The sequence below is a fragment of the Lepus europaeus genome, chromosome 21 (assembly GCF_033115175.1).
Source record: "Lepus europaeus isolate LE1 chromosome 21, mLepTim1.pri, whole genome shotgun sequence".
NCBI classification, from domain to species: domain Eukaryota; kingdom Metazoa; phylum Chordata; class Mammalia; order Lagomorpha; family Leporidae; genus Lepus; species Lepus europaeus.
In genome coordinates this window covers 96,221-117,240 of record NC_084847.1, presented here as the reverse complement: position 1 = coordinate 117,240, position 21,020 = coordinate 96,221, and the positions used below count along the sequence as shown (strand labels likewise).

Sequence of the window (21,020 nt, the reverse complement as noted above, 5' to 3'; positions counted from 1 at the left end):
TGCGCCAGTCCGAAGCCAGGGGCCAGGAGCTTCTTCCAAGTCTCCCTCCCAGTTGCAGGGGTCCAAGGACTTGGGCCATCTTCTGCTGCTTTCCCAGGCCATAGCACACAGCTGGATTGGAAGAGGAGCAGCCGGGACTAGAACCGGCGCCCATATGGGATGCCGGTGCTTCAGGCCAGGACATTAACCCACTGCACCACAGCGCCGGCCCCAGCAGGCCAGTTTTTTAAGGTGTATCATCAAGATACAATTCGGCCGGCACCGTGGCTCAATAGGCTAATCCTCCGCCTTGCGGCGCCGGCACACCGGGTTCTAGTCCTGGTCAGGGCACTGGATTCTGTCCCAGTTGCCCCTCTTCCAGGCCAGCTCTCTGCTGTGGCCCGGGAATGCAGTGGAGGATGGCCCAAGTGCTTGGGCCCTGCACCCGCATGGGAGACCAGGAGAGGCACCTGGCTCCTGCCTTCGGATCAGCGCAGTGCGCCGGCCGCAGTGGCCATTGGAGGGTGAACCAACGGCAAAAAAAGGAAGACCTTTCTCTCTGTCTCTCTCTCTCACTGTCCACTCTGCCTGTTAAAAAAAAATAATAATAAAAATAAAAAATAAAAAAAAAGATACAATTCATAGAAACTAGAAGTTATTTTTTACATATAAAAAATTCAGTAAGGAGTAAAGAAAATGGATATTGTTCATTGTTTCTAGGACTTGAAATTTGAGGTCAGATAAGTTGTGTTGGTTAGCGTTAGGGGATGGGGTGCTTATGTTTCAGTGTGTCACGTGTTCCTCACACCGGTAGGGGCAGAGGTCAGTGAGAGGTCTGAGAAGAAAGCAGGGCCCCCTCCCGTCCCAGTGTGACCAGCCATCTTGTTGCCCCTCTGCAAGACTGCCAGCAGCCGTCTGGCCTCTACTTTAAGAGAAGCAGAGAGTTAGAAACCTGGAGAAGAGTTGATTTCTTTTAGTATCAAAATGCCCAGAAATCAGTTTTCTTTAGATACCACCTAGAAGAGCTTCCCAGAGCTGGGCTCCGGTTCTCTTTACCCTTCCCCTCTGGAGGGCCGTTGTGGTGGCACTGCTGCCCTCTCTAGGCTGGGCTGCTTTTCTCCCGGTAGTGGGTCCAGCTTGCAGATGGAGGAGGGGTGGGGCGCTGGCCAGATGGAGTCTGTGTCCAGGCAAGCCCAAGCCCTGTGCAGCCCACAGCACTCAGTGCTGTCACCAAGTGCACACAGGGCTCTGCGTCTGCTGGCCTTGCCTCTGGTAGCATGTGCCTAGGGCCGTACGCCCTCCTTCCTGTGGTGAGGTCGATGTGTGAGAAAGTGGACAGTGGCTGTGTCCCCACACTGCAGGGCAGTGTCCTGGGACAGGTGCAGACCCATGGCACCAGGGTTGACTGCTGCTCTGCATCCCACAGTGTGTACTCCTCGGGTTGAGTCTTCGTCTCAAATCTTCTGTGGGTGCCTGCGGATGGCAAGTTACCTCCCGCCCCTCCCAGACCTGGGTGTTGTGGGAACGTCCATGTCTCAGTGGTGAGTGCTGACTGCCCTGCTCCCTCTCAGGGCAGCCACAGGTCCTTCTAGCACTCCTGCCAGGAGATGGGATGTTGCAGGCGCGCAGAAGTCCTGGGGTGTGCTTGCTGTTGCTCTTTGCAGGTGCAGGGCTTGCACTGTGTTGTGTGGTTGTAGTTGTAGGAGACAGAGCTCAGAAGGAGCCTGGTTCTGGATTCTGGCTTTCTCGGCTGTTTTGGGAAAGTCCGTGCAACTTCTTGACCCTTTAACTTGAGGATATTTCACAGAAAAATGGGGTTAAAATGTAAGTTTATTCGGTACCAAAAAAATGGAAATTCATGCGTGGGTTTTTCATAATTTGCATTTTCCATGAGCTTTTGAAGACTGCTTATATTAGACTCATGTAACCTGATAGGCTGAAGTTTAGGAGCGGGTTCTTGGTTGTGTATTTTTCCTGGATCAGCCAATGTGTATTTCTCAGCCAGAACTGTGGGGAGCAGCTAGCCGGGCGGGAGGCTCCATGGCTGTAGCACATGGTCACGGCAGGGCTCCCACTCTGGTCTCACTCCTGGGTTCCCTAGACACTTGGAAAGCAGCGTGTCCCAGCATGACAGTCTCTGTAGGGGAACATACATTCTTAGTCGGCACCAATACCTGTGGGTGCACCAGGGCTGCTCACTGTGCAGGCACAGGCCTGGGGCGGCACTGGGGCTGGTGATAGCCAGATGACTCTGCGGTTTCCAGAGGCCTCTGCCTGTGGGGCGTGTCTGATGCTGAGCAGATGGTTCCAGGCTGTGCAGATGAGAGCCGGGTGCTTGGATAGATAGGGCCCTGGTGTGCCGGCGCTCAGCTAGTCCAGCGTGCTGCCTTTGGGGTCAGGGCTTCAGCGTTGCGCTTGCTTCCAAAAAGAGACTCACATTCCCACCCAACCTGTGTTTTTTAAAAAGTTTATTTTTTTAAAAGGCATAGCAACAGAAAGTGAGAGAGTGCTTCCATCTGTTGGGTCTCTCCTTAAATGCCCGAAACAGTTGGGGCTGGGCCAGGCCGAGGCCAGGAGCCCGGAACTCCATCCAGGTCTCCAGTGAGCGTGTCAGGGACCCGAGTGTTTGAGCCCTCACTGCTGCCAGGTGCTGCCTCACAGGTGCCAGGGTGCACATGAGCGAGAAGCTGGATCCCAGGCCCTCTGATAGCAACATCCCAGACAGAAGTCTAATCTGTTGTCCGCCACAGCCATCCCCAGCCCATAGGTGTGGGAACTGAAGCTTTAGTAAGAAACCCTCGTGGTAAGCGTTCGAGGTGGCACGGTTCTTGCTGTCTAAGCTGGCCAGCTTCGCTCAGCAGCTGAAGCGTCATGATGGCATTTCTGCTTGATGCTACTACTGTTTTGTTTGTTTTTTAAAGATTTATTTTATTTATTTTACTTGAAAGTCACAGTTACAGAGAGAAGGAGAGGCAGAGAGAGAGAGAGAGGGGTCTTCCATCTGCTGGTTCACTCCCCAGATGGCCGTACGGCCGGAGCTGTGCCGATCTGAAGCCAGGGTCTCCCATGTGGGTGCAGAGGCCCAAGGACCTGGACCATCTTCTACTGCTTTCCCAGGCCACAGCAGAGAGCTGGATCGGAAGTGGAGCAGCCGGGTCTTGAACCGGCCCCCATATGGGATGCCAGCAATGCAGGCGGCAGCTTTACCCACTGTGCCACAGCACTGCTCCTGACGTTACTACTGTTTTTATAAAACAGCATTGTAACATTTCATGGTGCTTATTTGCCTGGTCCTGATGGTTCTGTTCCCGTTTCTGCCAGCCATATCTTCCAACCAGTGAGCATGGTTGCCTGGGACCAGGGAGGCTCTAGGACCAAGTGTGTCACACAGACCATCTGCTCTCCCTGGTGGGCACTGGCTTTCCTGTGAGGGCGGAGGGGTTTCTCATTGCCCTGGCCCACCCCGCTGTGGTCTTTGCTCCTTGTCTCCGTTTCTCAGGGGGTTTAGTGGGACCTTTCCCAAGGGCTGGGCATTAGTGTGATGCTACTGGGCATGCCTCATAGGAGCAGCAATGTTCCCACGGAGCTGATAGGGTAGCTGTGCTGGAGCTCATGGTGGTGAGGCCAGGCTCCTAACACTGTGTCTGTGAGCACCCAGCATCGAGGCTGGGGCAGGGAACACAGTCGAGCTCCCTCCTGGGCTGTCCTCCCACCTCTATTTTTGGCCAAGCCATGCTCCGGAACAAGCATCTTGACAGGAATAGAGGACTTGGCCCATACTGGCTGGGCTGCTCCACTTTACTGTGTTACAATACATTTATCAGGTCATTAACAATCAAAATAAAGGAAAGGATTTTTTTAAAATTTGTAAGCAACAAGCAAATATTGTCACCTCATGTTATAATTGTGACTGCACGTTATATCACCAGATGTGTTATTTAAAGAATGAAGCCACTGGTGTGTTTTCCACCCCAGGTGTATGACATGGAGCTGTGCTGCGCTCCACTAAGCCACACACAGCTCTACTGGCTCCGTGCAGCTGCCCTAGGGAGGAACGCCGTGGCCCTTGTGAGGGCAGCTTGGGGCTGGAGTGTTTGTGGGTGGGAACTGGGCTGCCTCTGCTTGCCCCTGAGGGTCCCTGGCCTAGAACCGGACCTGAGGCACGCTTGTCATTCTTCATGACACAGTGGCCTCCAGTAGGGAGCTTTGGCGGTCCCAGGAGGAAGGACACTCTCTGGAGCAGTAGAAGTCATTTTTCTGTCTGCTTTCCCTGCCAGGGGTGGGGAGCGGAGGCTGTTTGTCCAGACGACTTGCGAGGGCACTGGATTATCTGTTGCGGCAGAAGTGTTCCTAGGGGCTTTGATAGCCGAAGCTGCCTCTGGCCTCTCTGGGTCCTCAGATTACAGGACAGGGTGAGACAGAGTTCTTGAGGGTGGCGTTTGCTCCTTGGGCTTCCCCTGTCTGGTGTCATCCCAGAGAGCAGTATTCCAGGGAAGGCGAGGCCTGAAGCAGGTGGCCAAGGACACTGCTTCTAAGGGTGTCTCAGTTTCAGAAGGCCTGACTGCCACTGTAGCCACATGAGACAAGACGGCCCCTTCTCACCAGACCTCCTGCGTCTGGTTTGTGTGGAGGTCCATCATGACCCGTTCTGGAGGAAACCAGGACTTGGCAGTCTTTGGCCCCCCACTGGTCCGGGGGAGACCTGGGAAGAATCCACAGCTGCTGGTCTTGTGTTTGGTGCCAGTGTTGGTTGACCATGGTGAGACTCTTGCTGCAGACTGACTTCGGGTCACTCAGTCCCAGCCCTGCCTTGTGTAAGGTTGCCGAGGAGGCTGGCTCCCTTCCCAGGTCTTCATCCCAGAGTCGCTTGCTGATACGGAGTTGGGTTACCGCTGCTTCGCCAAGCAGACGTTGCTTTTCATCATAAATGAAGGTGTTGAGAGGTCAGTCTCCCCCAGCCCCACTGAGAGGACGGCCAGGAAGGAAGTGTGATCAGGCCCACGCGCTGCAGGGTCTTGGGCTGTGGCATGTGGCCTGCCCCGAGACAGCGTACCCTCCTGACCCCGACGGTAGAAAAGATTTTCCTGGTGGATAGAAGGACAGGAGTTCCTCTCTCCTAGCTTGAGCAGACACAGCGCTTCCATGTTTCTGGAGGAGAGGCCCTCGGAGCCCTGGGCCCTGAGATGAGAGCCAGCTCTGTACCCAGAGCGCTATCCTCTCTGCAGGCTTCTCTCCCTTACCCAGACGGGCTCACATACCACACCCCGCCGTCCCCATGGCTCTGTGGCAGCCACTCTGGCGAGTCCCTAGCAAATAGCTGTAACCGCGATGGTTCTGCACACCTTAGACAGCTTCTTGCCCACTCAAAGCGTTCAGGACAAGGTGCTGTGCTGCACACATTGCTCAGTGCGGTGCCCTTGCCCTTTCAGTACCCTGGGCGGGGGCAGGGTCTGGGGCCGAGGGGCACCGCGCACAAACCTGCCGCAGCCTGGGAGCCCCTCTTTGGGCACCGCCAGCTCCAGCAGGCTGCAGCTGTTTCCTGGATTTCATGGCGCCTGGGACAGCTGACAGCTGGTGCTCTGTCTGCCTTCCATCCCTCACCTGTGGTTCTGGCGACTTCACGTCCTTCGCCGTGCGAAGTCCTTGTGGAGGGAACTGGTGGGAACCGGGGCCAGCAGTGGAGGCCGAGCAGCTTGGCGGCGGCTGCTCACGGAGGCCCTCGCCCAGGCAGTGGGCCCTGGTGGTATGCTACTTTGGTAACTTATTTCTGTTCTACCTTTTTTTAATTTTGAGGTTTTCAGATGTTATTCTGGCAACAATTTTGGCAACCAAGTCTGAAATGTGTGGCCAAAAATTTGAGCTGAAGATCGATAATGTGCGATTTGTTGGGCACCCAACGTTACTGCAGCATGCTCTGGGGCAGGTATGGCCCTTCCTGGGTGGGAGGCCTGGCCATTCCTGGGTGGGCAGGTATGGCCCTTCCTGGGTGGGAGGCCTGGCCCTTCCTGGGTGGGCAGGTATGCCCCTTCCTGGGTGGGAGGCCTGGCCCTTCTGGGTGTGCAGGCCTGGTTCGTTCTAGCTGTGTGGCTGGTGCTGGCTTTGCTGAAGGCAGCAGTGGGCAGCAGGCGTTTGCTGTGAGCTGTGTGTCTTCACAGGCCCTCGGGTGCCCCCTGTGCTTCAGCTCCTGCCCTGGCCTTTGCCGTTACATCCCGGGTCTCCTGACTGTGCCTTCCCCTTTACAAGCACAAGATGTGTATGTTTCTAGAAAGGCCCAGAGCATGAGCTAACCAGCATATGTCAGACCTGAACTTTGTTTTTGTTTTTAAAGATGTATTTCTCTATTTGAAATCCAGAGTTAGAGAGTCTGAGAAAGGTCTTCCATGTGCTGATTCACTCCCAAGATGGCTACAATAGCCAGGGCTGAGCTGGGCTGAAGCCAGGACCCAGCAGCTTTTCCTGGGTCTCCCATATAAACCCTGAACTTTTCTTTCTTTTTTTTAATTAAAGATTTTTTAAAATTTATTTGAAAGAATTACAGAGAGAGATAGAGATAGAGAAAGACAGGTCTTCCATCTGCTGGTTTGCTCCCAAATGGCCACAACAGGTGGAGCTGAGCTGATCCAAAGCCAGGAGCCAGGAGTTTCTTCCAGTAGTTTCTTCCCTCTTGGGTGCCAGGACCCAAGCACTTTGGCCAACTTCCACTGGTTTTCCCAGGTGCAGGGAGCTGGATCAGAAGTGGAGCAGCTGGGACTTCAACTGGTACCCATATGGGATGCTGGCACTGCAGGCCAGGCCTTTAACCCACTGCGGCCCAAACCCACAAAATGGTGCAGATGTTTCTTCTTCCTTTATATTAAAGGAAGCATTTACTAAATTCTGTTCCACTAGCCAGTGCCAGTGTTCTAAAGAAGCACTTGGTATTGTGCTAAGCTCTTGTCTTGGTCTCTGTCTTTTTTAACATTTATTTATTCATTTGAAAACAGAGTAACAGAGATGCAGAGACAGAGAGATATTTCATTTGCTGGCTCACTCCCTAAATGGCTGCAATGGGCTGGGCTAGGCCAGGCTGAAGCCAGGAGCCAGGAGCTTGTTCTGGGTGTCCCAGGTGGGTCTCTGATGAGTGCACATCACAGTACCAAGAAGGAGTGTCAGCAAGGTGGATTGTCCTGTTGGTTACCAAGGGAACCTGCACACCAGAGCCTGCCATTGGCTTTTTGCACACAGGCAGTCAGCAGCATCCCTCAGATTCCTTTAGGGAATCCTTAAATCATGTGAGATGTGGTTCACAGACCTCCATGAAGAAGCCCATGGAGGCAGATGGAAGGCACCCTCCTTCCTCACCGTGGGGCTCAGTCCCTGTCTGTGGGTGATGGGGGGAGGGCTGGCAGCCTGCCCCGTGGAAATGGAGTGACAGGTGGGGATGGAGATCCTGCCTGGGGTGGCTGAGAGAGAGCTGGGGAAGGGACGCCAGTTCCCCCAGTGGCAATGGCTTTGGAGAGCTCTGTAGAGCGTCCCCCAGCCACCCACCACCTTCGATGCTGCTTTGGTGTGCTTCGGTGTTTGTGATGTCAGAGTAGCGCAGAGCCGAGGACTTGACCGTGGAGTGAGGACAGCTGCTCCACCTCATCGAGTATCTGCTTAGGCCTCTGCTGACCCTGAGTATGGCCCTGTCTCTATAAACTGTCCTAAGTACTTGTCATCTGTGACAGAGCAGTCTGGGTGGGTGCAGGTGGACTCTGAGGACAGCAGCAGGGCCGTGGGTCTGGGCCATGTGCCACTGTGAGCCCCCAGCCTGTTTCCTCTGGGCATGGTCGGCTCACGTCCGCAGACCTGGGCCGTCAGAGCACTGCCTTCCTGCTCAGGTCACAGCTGGGTCTCCGTGTGTCCGCAGAGCAGGCACTCCTCTGAAACAGGCACTGATCCCTCTCGTTCTGCTCTGGGCCTTTTCCTCTGCTCTAAGCAGCTTTTTTTTGGAAGTCGTGGCTCTGTATGAATTGGAATTACTCCTCTATTACAGATCTCCAAAACAGATCCATCTCCGAAGAGGGATGCACCTACCATGATTCTCTTCAACGTGGTGTTTGCGCTGAGGGTGAGTGTATGAATGGTTGGGCTCAGGACGCAGGGTCAGGGAGGCTTCTGTCCCACGACTGTGCTGTTTAGCCAGAGCTCACACCGTGGGCAGGCAGAATCCACCTGGTTGTTCCCCTTTGTTTTTGTAAAATGAGTGTATTGACCATGTTCAAGTGCATAGTGAGTGACCGATGTCACTCCATTCACAGTATCCATCACCACTCCCTCACTCATCTTCTGTCACTCTTGATCATTCCTCACCACCGTCTAGATCCGGAACGTTCTCACTATCGTGGAAGGAACCCCTGAACCCATCAGCAATTGTTCACTGGTCTCCCCCCTGGAGAGCACCAGTGCCTTCTGTCCTTGTGGGTTTGCTGTGCGTGTTTTGTGTAGGTGTGATCCCGTGGTGCTGGCCTTTGGTGTGTGGCTCCTTCGCCTGGCAGACTGCCGAGGGCCGTCCCTGCGGTCGCTTGTGTCAGCACTTCATCCCTTCTGCGGCCCAGTCACCCATTCTTCTGTCGATGGACGTTTGAGCTGCTAGGAACAGTGCTACTGTGGGCACGTGCGTGCTGCAGGTTCTTGTGTCACACTCATCTTCGTTTCTCTCAGATGTATGCCTGGAAGGGGATCTTGGGCCTCGTGGGAACTGTGTATCCTCTTGAGGAACTGCTGACTATGCGTTGTTTTTATTCTCATCTGCAGTGCGTGTGAGGGTTCTGATTGTCCACACCCTCATCAACACCTTGCTACATTCCATTCTTTTTCTTTTTTTAAAGATTTCGTTTATTTGTTTGAGAGGTAGAGTTGCAGACAGTGAGGGAGGGAGACTGAGAGAAGGATCTTCCATCAGGCCAGATCCCAAGCTGTTATTTCTTTTTTTTTTTTTTTTTTTTTTTTGACAGGCAGAGTGGACAGTAGAGAGAGAGACAGAGAGAAAGGTCTTCCTTTTTGCCGCTGGTTCATCCTCCAATGGCCGCTGCAGCCGGCGCATCGCGCTGATCTGAAGCCAGGAGCCAGGTGCTTTTTCCTGATCTCCCATGCGGGTGCAGGGCCCAAGCACTTGGGCCATCCTCCACTGCACTCCCGGGCCATAGCAGAGAGCTGGCCTGGAAGAGGGGCAACTGGGATAGAATCCCGTGCCCCAACCAGGACTAGAACCTGGTGTGCCGGCGCCGCAAGGCGGAGGATTAGCCTGTTAAGCCACGGCGCCGGCCCCAAGCTGTTATTTCTTGAGGCAGTTCCCAGCTCTGCCTAGGGTTGTTTCCACCACTCACAGAAAATGTGTTTTCCTTAAACCTGACCTATCAAAATGAATGTGATCCAGATGAACTGGAAATGTACGCCTGGGTAAAGACTGTCCTATGTTTGGAAGGACTGTGAAATACTAAGAAAGTTAATTTCCATGGCCATTAAATAATGGAGCCCTCTGGAATACCCACTCTGTATTCGCCAGAGCATCCAGTACTTCTTTGCGGGCATATGTGCAGACGTGCAGGGAAGGGACTGGGTCTCAGGGTCAAGGTGCCATTTGTGCTCTGGAAACCTTCAGAGCAAGGGGCTCTGCCCCGTCTCCAGGTTAGGATTCTGTTTAGAGTTATTTGGCGTGGAGACCACAGGTCTCACTGTGAATGGCTCAAAATGAAAATAACGAGAGCGAAAAGCTCCTTTTAAAGGGAGCTCGGGGCTGGCACTGTAGTGCAGTGGGTTAAAGCCCCAGCCTGCTGCACTGGCATCCCATATGGGTGCTGGTTCTAGTCCCGGCTGCTCCACTTCCAATCCAGCTCTCTGCTATGGCCTGGAAAAGCAGTAGAAGATGGCCCAAGTCCTTGAGCCCCTGCACCCATGAGGGAGACCTGGAGCAAGCTCCTGGCTCCTGGCTTTGTATCAGCTCAGCTCTGGCCATTGTGGTCATTTGGGGAATGAATCATTGGAATGGAAGACTTCTCTCTCTCTCTCTCTCTCTCTCTCTCTCTCTCTCTCTCTCTCTCTCTGTAACTCTGTCTTTCAAATAAATAAAATAAATCTTTAAAAAAAAAGAAAGGGAACTCAATTTTAAACTTCCCCCCTTGTTATTAGATAGTGATAGTGAAACCGTCCCTGTGGCCTTGAGGCCCTGGGAGGAGTGCGTCACCCTCTGCTTGATACACTTCACTGTTCTCACATATCCTGTGTTTTTTACGTAATTACATAATGAAAATAAGAAGAAATGAGTGAACAAGCCCGTGCTGACTGCTGTCCACCTGTCAGCCCTGGTGCCCGGATGGTGCTGAGGCAGCCACGCCTCACCAGGCAGGCTCTTGGCTCTGAGGAGCAGTGCTGCCCTCGGCAGCCGCAGGCCTGCTGGCAAGGAGACGGCGGCTTTTTTTTTAAATTTGAGAAGCAGGGAGAGGGAGAGTGCTCTAGTCAGTTGTTCACTTCCCACAGGTCTGTAATGGCCAAGGCTGGGCGAGGGCTGAAGCTTGGAGCCAGGAACTCAGTCCAGGTCTCCCACAGGGGTGGAGGGGTGGCAGGACCCAGGGGCCTGAGTCAGCACTGCAGTAGCACGAAGCCGGAGGCAGGGGCCAGAGCTGGGAGCTGAGCCCAGGCAGTCTGGTGTGGGATGTGGGCGTCCTAGCCACCAAACAGAACCCCTGACCCGCACAAAGACCTCTGTGATGATGACCGAGCTGGAGATGTGTCTACTCTTGGAAAGTGATTACAGAACATGCAAATTGTCATCTAGCCCATTCTGCGGCCATCGCAGGTGAGAAGCGGCAAGTCCGCCCAGGGATGAGTTCCGTCATCCCTTGTGACCGTAGCTCTGTTGAGAGAATAGAAAATCTCTCCAATTCCAGATGAAGAAAGTGTTCACACGCCTGGGTGAGCCTTTGGCCCCAAAGTCTGCTGTGCTCACTTTTCAGATAAGCAGGAGGGAGGCAGCACCAGCGGCTGTAATCATCTGGACCATTTGTCCCTCTCCCCTCCCACCTCCACCCCATAGGGTGACTCAGCACCCTCTTGGCCTCCAAAGCACTGAGTCATGCTTGGCCCGGTTATCTGCTCCCCTGAACGTCTTCACAGACCCTGCAGCTGCACGTTCCACCCTTGGCCTGGGCGATGCACTTACCTGGCCACCTGTGGCTCCTGATAGCTCCAGAGGAGCGAGGGCCTGTCACACTCCCGAGAGCCTCTGCGCCCTTTCTTGGTCTGGGCAAGATGGACGCAAAGGGAGCTGTGAGACGGGGACATGGGCCTGGAGCCTGCTGGTTCTCTGGGTACCAGGGGTCCTTTTTGCCCAGAAGAGCTTCTCAGCCTTGATAGGAAGTGCTCAGGGGACAGCTGGCACAATGCTCTGGACTGTCCTGGACTCCCTGTTCCCTTCTCCTGTTGTCACTGGTTCTCATATGGCAGGCTGTGATGACCGTAGACACTTTTAGGGTCTTTGCCTGGCCACTTTGAGCACTTAGTGTCTGACGCAGTTCTCTGCTCAGCTCAGTCTCAGATGAAGACCTGTGACCCTGGTTCCCACAGCTGTGCCCTCAGCTGCGCCCTGCCTGTCTGCATGGTCCCGCATGGTGGAAAGGCCCGTGTTCCCCTTGGGGACCCGTGGAGCCATCTCTGGATGTTGCCCTGGTGACCATTCCCAGGAACAGAGCACCGGGCGTTCCTGCTGCACTGTGTGGAGCCGGGGAGCCCGGGCAGCACTGAGAGGACTTGGCAGACGGAGTGGAGAGGTTTCCTCAGAGCTGCAGTCTTGCTGTGCACACGTGTGAGCTCCTTTTAGCTTGTGTGTCCGGCTCTGTCCCGTGTGCATGTGTAAGCCCATGTGCGGCCTCTCTGCTGCAGGCCAACGCTGACCCATCGGTGATAAACTGTCTGCACAACCTGTCTCGGCGCATTGCCACGGTGCTGCAGCATGAGGAGCGCCGCTGCCAGTACCTCACTAGAGAGGCCAAGCTGATCCTGGCGCTCCAGGATGAGGTGTCCGCGGTGGCTGATGGTGAGTGTGGCAGGGCATGGTGGGCGTGGGTCTGGGCTAGCTCAGGGCCTGTCTGTCCTTCCGTATTGCTGTGCAGACATAGTGAGGCCTCTCCACCCCAGCACAGTACAGCAGCCAGGAGCTGGCGATAGCATTAGCCTCTGGTGCCCTGGGCCCTGGAGACGACCTCACAGCAGCTCATGGGCAGGGGCTGCTCCCGTCCCTCTTCTGACACTGTGGAGTGAGGCTGGGAGAAGCTGATGCATCTGTGAGTTGAACTGCTGGGGTCCAGAGAGCACCCCTGTAGCACCACTTTTTTTTTTTTTTTTTTTTTTTTTTTTGATTGGTTGGTTGATTCCAAAGGCAGAGCTGGAGAAGGAGAGACAGAGCTCTTCCATCTGCTGGTTCAATCCCCAAATGGCTACAACGCCCTGGATTGGGCCAGGCCAAAGCCAGGAGCCAGGAGCTTCTTCTGGGTCTCCCATGTAGGTGGTAGGGGCCCAAGGGCTAGGGCCATCTTCCATTGCCCTTCCAGGAGCATGAGCAGGGAGCTGGATTGGAAGTAGAGCAGCCAGGACCTCTGTGGCACCTCTGTGGGATGCTGGCACTGCAGGCTGAGGCTTAACCTGATGCACTGCAGCTCTGACCCCAAGCTCTGCTTTATCGGGTAGATTTGCCAAGGTTGTTTCCTAGCTGGAATGTTCTCTTTCCCCATGTGCTGCTGTGGGGTCCCTTCCCCTAGGCCAGGCCCTGGTCCTGCTGATGAGTTTCCCTGGGGTAAGTGGACCTGGGTGGACCCAGCTGGAGGTGAGAAGTCTTGATTCTTATTGTTCAGCTAGGTTGAAAGAAGCCCTAACAGAGTTACCAACTAACCAGTTACAAAAATTAATCTTTGCATGTAGATGGCTGGATGTTTGTCCTAAGTAAACATTTTAAAACGTGGAGGGATACCTGTAAGCTCTGTACCTTGTTTTCCCAGTTAGCACCTCCATCCCAAGTGAGAGAATTGGGAACAGCATAAAAGTCCGGCCTGCCCTTACAGCCGCACCAAGCAGCGATTGTCACACACGAGCTAATGACACGGGAACTCTGACGCTTGACTCAGATGTATCATCAGTCAAGTCTTTATATTTGACAGTTACCTATCAAAATTTGTAATATATTTCTGTTTGGGCCAACTATGTGCTAGTTATGACTACAATCTAGAAGTTTATTTTTATTTATTTATTTGAAAAGTGGAGAGAGATTTCTCTTCCTCTTGTTTGCTCCCCAAATGCCCACACCAGCCACATCCAGGGCAGGCCAAATCCAGGAGCCAGACCCCCACCTGGGCCTCCTGTGTGAGTAGCAGGGGCCCCGATACTTGAGCTCCCATCTGCTCCCTCCCAGGGTTACGTTAACAGGAAGCTGGACCCAACGTGACTTCAGGCACTCCGGTATGGAATACAGACACTCAGTGTCTTAGCCACTATGCCAAATGCCTGTCTCCTAAGTCTCATGTTTTTCTTTAAAGATTATTTATTTATTTGAAAGAGTTACAAAGAGGGAGGGAGAGAGAGAGATCATCCATCTGCTTGTTTACTCCCCAGATGACCACAATGGCCAGGGCTGGGCCAAGCAGGAGCCGGGAGCTTCTTCCAGGTCGGGAACAGGGGCCCAAGTGCCTGGGCCATTCTCTGCTGCTTTCCCAGGCCATTAACAGGGAGCTGGATGGGAACTGGAGCAGCTGGGACATGAACCAGCACCCATATACGATTCCAGCAGCACAGGTGGTGGCTCTGTCTACTACACCACGATGCCAGCTCCATGTCTCATTTTTAAAAGTTTATTCCTTTTCATCTACTTGAAAGCCAGAGTGACATAAAGAGAGAGAAATCTTCCATCCACTGATTTCACTCCTTAAATGGCCACAATAGCCAGGTGTGGGACAAGTCGAAGCCAGGACAGAATTCCATCTAGGTCTTCCATTTGAGTGGCAGAGGCCCTAACACTTGAGCCATTATCTGCCACCCCCAGGAGGGACTAGCTAGAACTGGATGAGAAGCACAGGGCAGCCAGGACTCAAACCAGCCCTCTGGTAATGTGACATGGATGTCCCAAGCTGCCGCTTAGCCCACTGGCCACAACGCCCACCAGTCAGAACAACTTTTATTTAGGTGGAGACGGGGAGTTTTCTGATGTTCGGCTTGATGTTCCCTTGAAGGCAGACTTGCTGTGAAGATGTCCCCATGCCAGCCTGTCTGAAAGCTCTGAGTCCTGTGTTGTGATTCTTGCAGCCAGTGAAGGCCCCCAGTCCCCGTTCCATCACATCCTGCCCAAGTGCAAGCTGGCCCGGGACCTCAAGGAGGCTTACGACAGGTAGGACGGGGGCCATGGGCCAGCCTCTCTGGGCCTCAGGGCCTGAGGAGCACCCACAGAGGGGGCGCTCTGTGCTGGAGCTCTGCTGGTACTGGGGAGAGAGAGGGTGGGTAGGGGGCAGCTCTGTGGCCACTCTTGACAGAAGTGACCTTCATGGCTGCTTTTAAAATGGCAGCTCCTTAGCTGAGCCACGTGCACTCAGCTAGGACAGTCTCCTCCATGGTCTTCTTAGAACAGAAAGCACCTGAAGTCAGGTATGGCGTCTGGAGGAGTCAGTTGTCAGTTGCGGGGGGACGTTTTATCGAGTGTGACACAGTGCCAGGTTGTGGGCCCACCTTCCTCGGGATCGTCCTTCTCCTCACTTCACCGTTGAGGGAACCACGGCTGCCTGCGGCCGGCTGTGCTGTTCCTTGTGCTTGGGGAGCTGAGGTCCCAGATGCTGCGTGTATGAGGGCAGGCAACAAGCGTTGGGATGCTACGGAGAGCTCCCAGTTGATGTGTTCTACTGGTGGCTGCACCAGCTCTGGTAAGTTGTGGGTGAGCAAGGAGGTCTGTTGTTCTTAAAGGATCCTGCTGCCCAGTGCCAGCTGTGGATCGTCCCTGGCCATGAAGCTGCAGCCGGGGATGCACTCAGCTGACTGCACCCCCTCCCTGGCAGCTTTGCCTGCTCGTCACTTACCTCTGAGAGGACCCACAGAATGGGCACAGTGCTGGCAGCTGGCGCATCCGGGGCAGGCCTTTAGCTTGGCACAGGTGTGTCACGATGCCGCGCCCCTGTGACCTGGGGCCTCCGTCTTCCTGCCCTCTGTGCCTCCTGCACGGTCTGCCTTCCTTTGCCATGCATTCAGCTCAGTGCCTCTTCCCAGGCCTTCCTGGGGCTTCACTCCTGAGGCTGGGGGCTCTCCACTCCCCGCTCGAGGTGGGTCTGAGCCGAGAGCTGAGGCTGGGGGGCTCCAGGGTCCACGTGCGCAGGGAGTGAGCGGTGACCATTTTGTCTGATTTCACCACCGATGCTTGTTTGTTATGGATGTGTGAGGAATTTGCAAGAGTATAAAGAAGAGGAAGCATCTGCAGTGAGAATCACTGTTAGCATTTCGGTAATTTTCTCATTCTTCTAACTTTGCCCTTGGAAAGGTGACGTGTACCTTGAGTTTGAAAATCAGCGTCCATTGTCCTTGGTGCAGCCTGTGCAGGTTCCACCGTAGGCAGCCCTGTGCCAGCTGTCCCCCTTTACAGTGGGCACTCACTGCCTGTGTCACTTTGCACCTGGTCGGTGAGGACTTTACCTTTCTCCTTCTGGCTGCGTCACTATCCCAGCCCCTAGGCACTTAGCTGGTAGAGGTGTGCTTTGTCCTGTGGTCTTGTGTGTGCCGTGTCTCTGGCAGGGGCACTGGCAGAGCTCCCTCTCAGGGCTGTGTCTGGCTGTGCTCCCACCGGCAGCTCGTGGTGCCCGTCCCCCCACACTCTGCCCACACCGAGTCTTAGGGAACAAGGGCTGCACCATCCATATTTAGTCTTCTGGGTGCTGTCTGCTCAGATCCTTGTTTCATTTTTCTGTTGGGAAGTTCAGGCGCCTTAAATCAGGATGGAGCTTGGTCGTGATGCAGTGGCCAGTGTTGCATCTGCCTTGCTGCCCTGCAGGTGTGTCTCCCCTGGTGGTAGAGATCATCACCCAGCAGTGCTCTGGTTTCTCATCCCACCTGCTCTAGAGAACTCCGTCTGGGCCTAGACGGGACCTTTGTGGTTTTCACCACTCACGTCCTCACCGTGGCGTTTTCTGTGGGAGGAGAATGACTGCACTCTGCTGTCAGAAATCCGTTCCTTGGAAATCGTTGTCTTGTTCTCAGTGGGAACCTGCAGGCCTCAGCTAACTGGGATTAAAGGCAAAATAGTGACTTATATCTCTCAATCAAAATGGCCTGTGATTTCTTAGGTTTGAGTGTTGTTAAAAAGTTGGGAGCGAGTAAGACCTTGGACAGCTCAGAACTTGAGGCAGCCCAGAGCCACCTAGTGGACGTTAGTTTCCAGGAGACCTGGAATCCAGTTTGTGTTGAACAAGGTAGGTTCCCAGGCTCTGGGCACTTTGCATTCTTCCCAGAGCCCAGGACCCCGACCGTCCTGGGGCTGGGGGTCTGTCCAAGGAACGCTGGGAGCTGTGCTTCTCTGGCAGGAAGCCCGGGCAGGCCTGCTCCCCTGCCTCTCACCGCTGCCTGGCACCTGCTTGCAGCTGCCCACGAGCCTCTGGTGGTGGCCTCCTCTCCATCCTTTCCCCAGCAGGTCCATGGTTGGCCCTGAGGGCTGCCTGCCTCTGCCCCTGAAGGACAGACCACAGCTGGGTGCAGGGGAAGGGAGACAGCTTACATAGCAGTCAGGGGGCGCAGAGCACAAGCCCCTTGAGGCTGTGACTCTGCCTGGCCCCTGGGAAAGCTGTTCTCAGAACTGGAAGACCAGAGTGTGAGGCTTAATGAGCCTTACCAGAGGAGTTGTTCTGGATTTGCTATTTTATTTATTTTTAAAATTTAAAAAAATGTATTTACTTGAAAGGCAGAGAGAAAGATCTTTCTGCTGGTTTACCCCACCTCCCACCCCCTTGCCTGCAACAGCCAGGCCTGGGCCAGGCCAAAGCCAGGAGGAGCCCGGAACACAATCCTCGAGCTCTCACCTGCTGCCTCCCAAGGTGTGCATGTGTGGGAAGCTGGGACTGGGAGCAGAACTGGGACTTCAGGCTTTCTGATTTGGGATACACGTGTCCCAAGCGGCGTCTCAACTGTTACACCAAATGCCTGCCCCACGGATTTGCTATTTTAATGAAAAGCCCAGATTATAGTGTGGCTGAGCAGCCTAGTGGCCCTGTGCCCTGTGCCCTGTGTGTCTTTGAATATAGACTGGAAATGTGTATCCCTCAGGGAGCCACCTCCACTGTCCTAGCACTTACGTCTTCCTGTGGAGCTCACGGCCATGGTGAGAGCCACCCACTTAGGAGTGTGACCTTTGGGCTGTGTGCTCAGCGTGTGCAGGACATGGTGTGTCCACTAGTGGTTGAAGGAGTGTGTAGTCGGGGTGACCACATTGCAGATTCCTTGGGGGTAGAACGGTTTGTTGAGTGGTTTTCAGAATTTAACGGGACTCCCAAGGCTCAGAGCTCGGTGCCTTTGGGGTGTCCTGAGAGTCACAGACCTGCTTCTGTAAGAAGGAGCTCCTGTGTGGAATGTTAACGAGGCCCTTTGGAGCCCAGCAGATGTCCTGGTTCACGCAGAGTCTCACCACGTGTGATGGAAGCCGGGCCCCTGTGCGGGAGCTGAGGGCGCAGTGTGCAGGACGGTTTCATGAGGGTCTGTCCTGGCGGGAGGAGGGTGGGTCAAGGGCACAGAAAGGACTCAGCGAAGCAGATTCCCCTCATGGGTGTGAGAGATAAGTGTCTGGAAGGCAGTCATCGAAGGGGGCAGAGCACTCCTGGGAGTGCCTATCTCCTGTCGCAGGGCGGGCTAGAGCTGCGTGGGGCTGGATAAGCCTCAGGGAGCGACAGTGTTTTTCTGCAATAGTTTTTAGAGTAAATTTTTTTTAATTTGGGGTGTGATAGAAATGTTGACTTAGAAATTATTTTTATTTCAGAGACAGAGATCTCCCATCCTCTGGTTCACTCCCCAGATGCCCACAACAGACGGAGTGGGGCTGAGCCAAAGCCAGGAGCTGGGAACTTCATCTGGATCCCCTTCTAGGTGTCAGAGACCCAAGTACTTGAGCCATCGTCTCCTGGCTCCCATGGTGTGCATCAGCAGGGAGTGAAAGCCCAGAGCAGAGCTGGGACTCCAGCCCAGGCTCTGACATTGGGATGTAAGCAGCCCCATCAGTGTCTTGTCTCTCTTCCTTCCTTCCTTTTTTAAACTTTCTGAAACTTATTTTTATTGATCTGGAAGGCAGAGAAGGGCTGGCATTGTGGTGTAGCAGATTAAGCCACTACCTGCAACACCAGCATCCCATATGAGCGCTTGTTTGTGTTCCAGCTGCTCCTCTTCCATTCCAGCTCCCTGCTAATGCACTAGAGAAGGCTATGGAAGATGGTCCAAGGACTTGGGCCTCTGCCACCCGTGTGGGAGACCCCAGAAGAGGCTGGCTCTTTTGGCTATTTGGGGAGGGAGCCAGCAGGTGGAAGATCTCTCTGTCTCTCCTTCTCTTTCTGTAACTCTGCCATTCAAATAAATCTTTTTAATTAATTTATTTATTTATTTAGTACTGCTTGGCTGCCCTCCTGGGTGGGGGCAGCAGACATAATGGAGGACAGCATAAAACTTGAAGGAGGTTGGTGTGGGCCATGCCTGCTTTGGGAGCTGGTGCTGCCACGAGGCTTTTGTTGTGTGTCTGCTAGGAGGGTGCCTGCCCTCTTGACTCTTCCCTGCCTGCCTGGTCACTGAAAGTGTCTTCACACAGGCCAGGCCTCGGCAGACAGGCACAGGTGCCACCACCTAGAGCCTGGGACTGTGTGCGCGTCCTTGCTTCTCTGTGTCACACACCCTGTGCCACTGCCACTTAGCACAGGGACTTTGTCACTGGCTGTTGGGGGCTTCTCATCACAGAATTTCAGGAGCTCCTATTGGAAACAGCCCTGTCCCTTCTCTGTGTGTGTGGTGTCCCCAGGGAACTACCTTCAGGCCTGATCTTGGGCCATGTGCTCCCTGGACAGGCTGGACACCTGGAGAGGGCAGTGTGTCCCTGAGGCCCGTTCCCTTTCCCTGTTCATGACAGGGTTCTCTGTGCCCACTGTGTGCCTGACACTGGGCCATGTGTGCCATGGCAGGGTAACACCTTGTCCTTGGAATCATGCTCTGGCTGGGGACAAGGCATCAGTCAGCAGACAGGGAGCATCGCATGGTCCAAGGGCTCAGCGTGCCCTCGGGACCCAGGTCAGGGGTGCCTCACCTGGCATGTGATGTGTGCCTGAGCTGGCCGAGGAGGTGGAGGAGGCCCAGGTTGTCTGGGGAGAGAGCTGTGGTGAGGGCGGGCGCCTGCACCCTGAGAATGCTGGGCCTGAGTGGCGTAGAGACGAGGGGCCTCTGTGTTGCTGGCATTAGCCGGGATTGCCCAGGGGTGAGACTTGGGACTATGGGGAGGGTGGACAGAAGTATGTTGACCAGGCTGGTGCTCTGGACATCCCCGCAGGTGGAGCAGACGCATTTACTGACAGCTTCAGGTATAGTGTGAGAAAAACAAGGAGGTAGGGCCCCGTTATCTCCCTAAGCAGAGTCGGCCTGGATCACCCAGAGACTCTGGTCGGGGCTGGGACTGATGGCTGCCTGGGGTGACTGCTTGGACCCACACATGTTGCCTTTGAGGCACTCCTGGCCTCTGCAGGGAGCGTCTCACCCCTGAAGTGTCTGGGAGATTTGGCGCCCCCTCTCGTCTCCTTCCCGCCCGTGACTGGGCCTCCATCAGGTGCGCAGGGCAGGCTCTTCCACAGAGATGTGGCAGGCAGGGCTGGACAGTGGAGGCTTACCTCGAGCCTTGGCCGTCTGGCTGGACTGCAGATCGCAGACGTGGCCAGGAGCGCTGTGTGTGTGGGTGTGCCTCCTGGACATCCTGAGATCCGAAACAGTCCTCTTGCCCATGAGGTCTCGTTCCTCTAACCAGGAGGGCCTCTTGCTGGGGAAGCAGCAGGTGAGCGGGCGCCGTCTGACCTGGCTGATGTGGCTGGGTGGGCGGCACCCGCAGTGACGGCGCCCGCTCTCTGCAGCCTGTGCACCTCTGGCGTGGTGCGGCTCCACATCAACAGCTGGCTGGAGGTGAGCTTCTGCCTGCCCCACAAGATCCACTACGCTGCTTCCAGCCTGATCCCCCCCGAGGCCATTGAGCGCAGCCTGAAAGCCATCCGGTGAGTGCCTGCCCTCTGGCGGCTGCCCGAGCCGCCACCGGTACGTTCCCGAAGTTCCTGTCCCTGCGGCAGAGGTCGGCAGGAAGGCCCTGCTGCGTTTGTGTCCAGTTCTGTCCAGAAGTGACCAGTCCCAGGTATCCCCCGGCCCCTCCAGCATGTTCAGGGCAGCCTGGGCAGGGAGTGGGGCTGAGGGTTGTGGGGTCTCATCTTCATGGTGCTGCTCATCTGGTCCTCTGCCTGTGAGTCAGAACTGGTCTCAGGGAGTTTGTCCAGCCACTGGTTCCTGCAAGGGAAGACCTGAATCCGGTCCGTGGCACTGGCCCCGCTGCCAGTAGACACTCATTTCCTCGAATACTCTTAAAAAAAAAAAAAAAGAAAGAAAGAAATCTGGAAGGGTGGGCATTTGGCAGAGAGGTTAACATTAACCTGGAGGTTAACCAGGTTAACCTGGAGGCCACTTGGGATGCCTGCACCACATTGGAGCACCTGGGTTTGAGTCGCTGCTCGACTCCGAGTTCCAACCTCCTGGGAGGCGGCAGGTGATGGCTGAAGGTTTTGGTCCCTTCCACCCATGTGGAGATACAGATTGAGTTCCCTGCTCCCAGCTCTGGCTCTTGGGAGCATTTGGGGAATGAACTAATGGAAGGAAGATCTCTCTCTGCCTTTCAAATAGATTTTTTTTTTTTTTTACAATTTATTTATTTATATATTTGAAAAGTTTAGAGACAGAATTTCCATCCACTGATTCACTCCCCAAACGCCTGAAAATGAGGAATTGAGTTA

General features: G+C 54.7%; 1 protein-coding gene across 5 annotated transcripts in view; it reads left to right on the top strand.

Moving 5' to 3' along the window:
* NPRL3 (NPR3 like, GATOR1 complex subunit) overlaps positions 1–21,020 on the top strand; it is a 34,638-nt gene that overhangs the window by 5,236 nt on the left and 8,382 nt on the right. For 2 of the 5 annotated variants that reach the window (XM_062180901.1, XM_062180904.1), the window contains exons 3-7: positions 5,773–5,902; positions 7,997–8,071; positions 11,881–12,034; positions 14,290–14,371; positions 20,100–20,237. In XM_062180901.1, coding sequence (XP_062036885.1) covers positions 5,773–5,902; positions 7,997–8,071; positions 11,881–12,034; positions 14,290–14,371; positions 20,100–20,237 — 579 coding nt within the window. Of the gene's footprint in view, positions 1–1,405; positions 1,521–5,772; positions 5,903–7,996; positions 8,072–11,880; positions 12,035–14,289; positions 14,372–20,099; positions 20,238–21,020 lie in introns of all 5 variants that reach the window. The other 3 variants (XM_062180900.1, XM_062180902.1, XM_062180903.1) reach the window with 3 other exon arrangements.